Source organism: Cyprinodon variegatus, unplaced genomic scaffold, assembly GCF_000732505.1.
Source record: "Cyprinodon variegatus isolate N-32 unplaced genomic scaffold, C_variegatus-1.0 Scaffold1624, whole genome shotgun sequence".
NCBI classification, from domain to species: Eukaryota; Metazoa; Chordata; class Actinopteri; order Cyprinodontiformes; family Cyprinodontidae; genus Cyprinodon; species Cyprinodon variegatus.
This window is the reverse complement of record NW_015152077.1, coordinates 101,753-106,006: the sequence shown is the minus strand read 5'-3', so window position 1 is coordinate 106,006 and position 4,254 is coordinate 101,753. Positions and strand designations below refer to the sequence as shown.

The following is a 4,254-nucleotide window of genomic DNA, read 5'->3' as shown; positions in this document are numbered from 1 at the left end:
CATCCATCCAGATTTCTCCCTTTCTCCATATAGGCTATCATTTAATCGTTCACGCTCTCCATAGTTCTCCTGTGGCGCGAGCACAGGGCGACTGTTGCGCGCTTTTAGCGAGCATGCGTGTTTCCTGTTGCTTGTGTGGTGAATCGTGCCGCCTGCGCTGTGGGGAGATGCAAGGGAAGGGTAAGGGTATTTGATGGGGAAACGCAGCTCGACATAACACCAGTATTTCCATCAGGAAAACGCTGTTTTGCTGCTGGAGTCATCCTCACTCTCCATCTCTCTGTGTGTGCTGTACGTTAACACCCACCAGCAGAAACACCCAACTGACAGACGGAATCTCACTATACATCAGCCAATCCCATCCTCCCCTCTCTTATGACAAGGCGCACACGAATCCTATCATGAAAAAAAGTTCATTGTGCGACCTGAGTAACGCGCAGTAACGGGGTGTCTGCAATAGTAACTGCGTTATAGTTACAGTCAAAGTAATTAGTTAGATTACTCGTTACTAAAACAAGGTGAAGGCATTAGTAACGCCGTTACTTTCAACGCCGTTAGTCCCATCACTGATCACAAGGTACAGAAATACCATCTAATGACTGAGAAAAAGACAGTAAGAGACTGAGAGTGGGGCAACAACTAAACTGAACCAGCAATAGAAAGGGAAAGGGGCAATGTGAAAAAGGGGTCTGGAAGAGAGGGACTACAGGTAAAAGAAATTCTACATATGTACTCTTTTAGAATGTCTACATTCAAAAAGAGTACACTTTTGTTTTGTGTTCTCCTATTGCAAAAAGTCCCAAGCCTGCCTTTGCCCTGGCCTCAATATTTTTTAACTGACCCACTGCATACGTGGTATTGTTTTTTTGGTTAACATAATGGCACATGCTTTAACCTCAGACAGACTAACCAGTCAAACTGTGAGCTGGCTGCTTACACAAGCAACTGCGGTTTTAGTCAGCAATGCAAGAGAAGAGTGGCCTAAATCTTTCCATGACTTTCTCCTACGATAGAAAAACCAAAGGCTCTGTGGTGATGATCATTTAATAGAATAATTGAATAGAGTCTGTTGAAGAACTATTAGATATTAAGTTTATAATTTTATTCACTTTGAAAAATATGTTAAAGACATAATGTCACATGCTCTAACCACAGACAGAGGAACTTCAGTCAAACTGTGAGCTTCCTGCCTTTACCGCCGTGGTGAATTTACATTTTCTTCTTATTTTATTTAAAAATAGTGCTGGGTATGGTACTGAAAACACAATGTAAGCTGACAAAGCTTCAAATATGAAAGAATCTGTTCATAAATTCAAAAGTCTGAGTTTATTAGATGTTCAACAAGTAGTTAAAAAACACTCCTCTGATGCTCTTTGATTAGTCATCATATATATCAACACCAGTTACACCCAGAATAACTGTCCTTGTCACATCTTTATTTATTTTATTATAGTCATGATTGGACACACCTCCTCATTCAAAGAGTTTATTTTTATGACTATGAAAATTGAAGATTCACACTGAAGACATCAAAACTGAATTAACACATGTGGAATTATATATATCCTTAGCACTTGTTGACCTTTTTGCCTTCACTCTGCAGTCCAGCTCACCCCAAACCATCTCGATTGGCTTCAGGTCCGGTGGTTGTGGAGGCCAGGTCATCTGGTGCAGCACCCTATAACTCTCCTTCTTGGTGAAATAGCCCTTACACAGCCTGGAGCTGTGTTTGGGGTCATTGTCCTGTTAGAAAATAAATGATGGTCCAACTAAATGCAATCCAGATGGAATGGCATGTTGTTGGCAGTATGCTGTGGTAGCCATGCTGGTTCAGTATACCTTCAATTTTGATTAATTCCCAGATAGCATTACCTGCAAAGCACCCAAAAACACCATCACACCTCCCCCTCCAGCTTCACGGTTTTATATATAGATAAAATTAACTAAATACCAAAAACGGATGCATAATTTTTTTCAGTGTAATTCTGATACAAAGATTTCTCAACATGTAGTACTAAGAGCAACGATGCGAAAGTACAAGTATGGAAAATTTTATTATTAATCTAAGCATAGTTACACACCAACTAAACAGCAAAGCAAACCAACATAACTATTTATTTTCTAGTATAACTTGTCTTGTCCCAGGCCTCTAGATCTGAGTAAACTTTATGCTGAGGTAAACTGTTGTACTGTAAACAAATCTTGCAAAGCATTTCCCTCCAGTCTCCATGGACTTTAACTCGTTGGTTTCGTTTCCACGTAAAATATTCCTCATATTGCTTTCTGTCCTTTGCAAGTCTTTGAAGGTGCTTTCCTAGTTCTTGCACCGATGGAAACTCATCGACATGGATGAAAGAATGATCTGGAGCCACCGCTTTGTAGTCACTTATGGGGGGTCCCAGTACAACAGGTACAGCTCCTCCTTGGTAAGCATTATACCAAAGCTTCTCCGTGATATAATCCTTTGCCTGTGAGTTCTCAAAAGCCAAATAAAAGTAGCAGCGAGAGATTGTTGGTAAGAGGTCTGCAGAGGAGAGGAGCTTTTTATTCCAGCTGCCATAAACGTTTACAGGAACTGTGGCGCTGAGCTCTCTATACACTTGTGTCCTTTTGTGGTGGTTCATGTAGTTGCTGACCACCCAACAGACCAAAGAGGTCTTATTTATGTGACTGTCATTCACCAGGTTACCTTCAGACTCCAAAGGAAGCAGTTCACCATATGGCGTGTGCACATCAGCATCCCTCCTATAGGATACTGTCAAATTGAAGATATTTGCAAACTTGTGCAGGTTGCCGTTGTGAGCAGGAGATTCCAGAGACATCCAGGCCCACCTCTGACCCCCCGGCCGCTGGAGCTCGGTGGGAAGTCTCTGGGTACCAGCTATCAGTTCTCTGTTGTGGAACACAACGACGTCAGCTGAGGGGAACAAGGAGCGCTGGTCCACCAGTTTACAGTTAGGTATTTTGTACAGATCCCAGCATACATCACCCTTTAGAGAAAATGTGCTGCCGAAGGGCCAGTACCAGATAAGGATTGTCACATTCCTAGTCTTGCTCAAATGAGTCAAAGGGACAAATTCGGTTTTAATTTGGGAATCCCAGTACAGGATAAGCAAAGCAAACAACACGCATAAAACAAGGAAACTCTTTATGGATCCAATGTGCCACTTTTTTGCTTGGTCACTTTCCTAATATAGAGGAAAAAATGTCAGTTTTAAATCTAAAGGGTACAGTGTCATGAGAATCTCATGTGTTTAAATAAAAATACATGTAAGGAGACATTTGTTTAAAAGTCTAGTAAAGAATACATTAAAGAAATGTAACTTTTTTTTATTAATTATAAATATAAATGTTTTATAAATAATAAATAATACCTACCTTGTTCATTTTAACTCCAGTTGGTAGAGAAGAGCAATAACTTGACTCCCAGAAGATGTTGAGCGCACAAGTGGTGATGAAGCAGGAAATAGCCTCTTAAGTAGGAAATAAGCATCTCACTTATTGGTAGAGTACTGTTGTGGGTAAACATTCTGTTTTTAGTAGTTTACAATGAAGTTTCTACTTAAATCAATTAGGAACTGAAAGTAATAAAAACATATAAATGCAAAAGGGGGCTTAGGTTTGAGGAACAAGAGTCAACTGTTGTTTTCTAAGTGTTTTGCCTGAATATGGTGATGCGATCAGAGAACTAAGTTTGAGGTCGTTGTAACGTGTATTCCAGTGTGTATGTGTGGGTTTGTCTTTACACAACAAAGACACAAATGATTGCGAGATAACAGGCACTTTTACGGATCGACACAATGTCTAATTCTACCATGAGCGTGAAAGAAAATAAATAATTTTCCTTTAATGACACAAACTTTTGTAAACGGTCCTCTAAAGCTGTTCACTCACAAGTAAGCACCTTTTTTTCTTATCTTTCTACACAAAGAAACAAAAATAGTTACAGTGAGAGATGTGGGGGAATTTTATACAGGAACAAATGTTCTGTTCTGCAGGCCAGCATCTACGTCTGTCTTATGAATTATGATTTACCTTTCTTTCCCATGTCGAGGCTGCAAACCTGAGCTGTATGGAGACTTGGGTTGGAATTTCATACAAATATACACTATTCTGGACCCTGGATCTGTTTCATGGAGCAGGTTAACTGAAAACAGCTTTAGAAAAAAGTTTTCTAAAGCTGAAATATGGGAAACTCTGACTTTTCCGGTTCACAAAGAGAGTTTACTTCACCTCTGTTTCAGTCACCATAGT

At 40.0% G+C, this 4,254-nt stretch overlaps 1 protein-coding gene across 1 annotated transcript; it reads right to left on the bottom strand.

Annotated features, from left to right (window-relative positions):
* Positions 1–2,114: 2,114 nt before the first annotated feature.
* On the bottom strand, positions 2,115–3,387 carry LOC107104128 (alpha-(1,3)-fucosyltransferase 7-like). Its single transcript, XM_015404050.1, has 2 exons — positions 3,379–3,387; positions 2,115–3,188 (listed from the first exon to the last, which is right to left on the bottom strand). Exons 1-2 carry the CDS (start codon positions 3,385–3,387, stop codon positions 2,115–2,117), a joined length of 1,083 nt encoding a protein of 360 aa, XP_015259536.1.
* Positions 3,388–4,254: the final 867 nt, after the last annotated feature.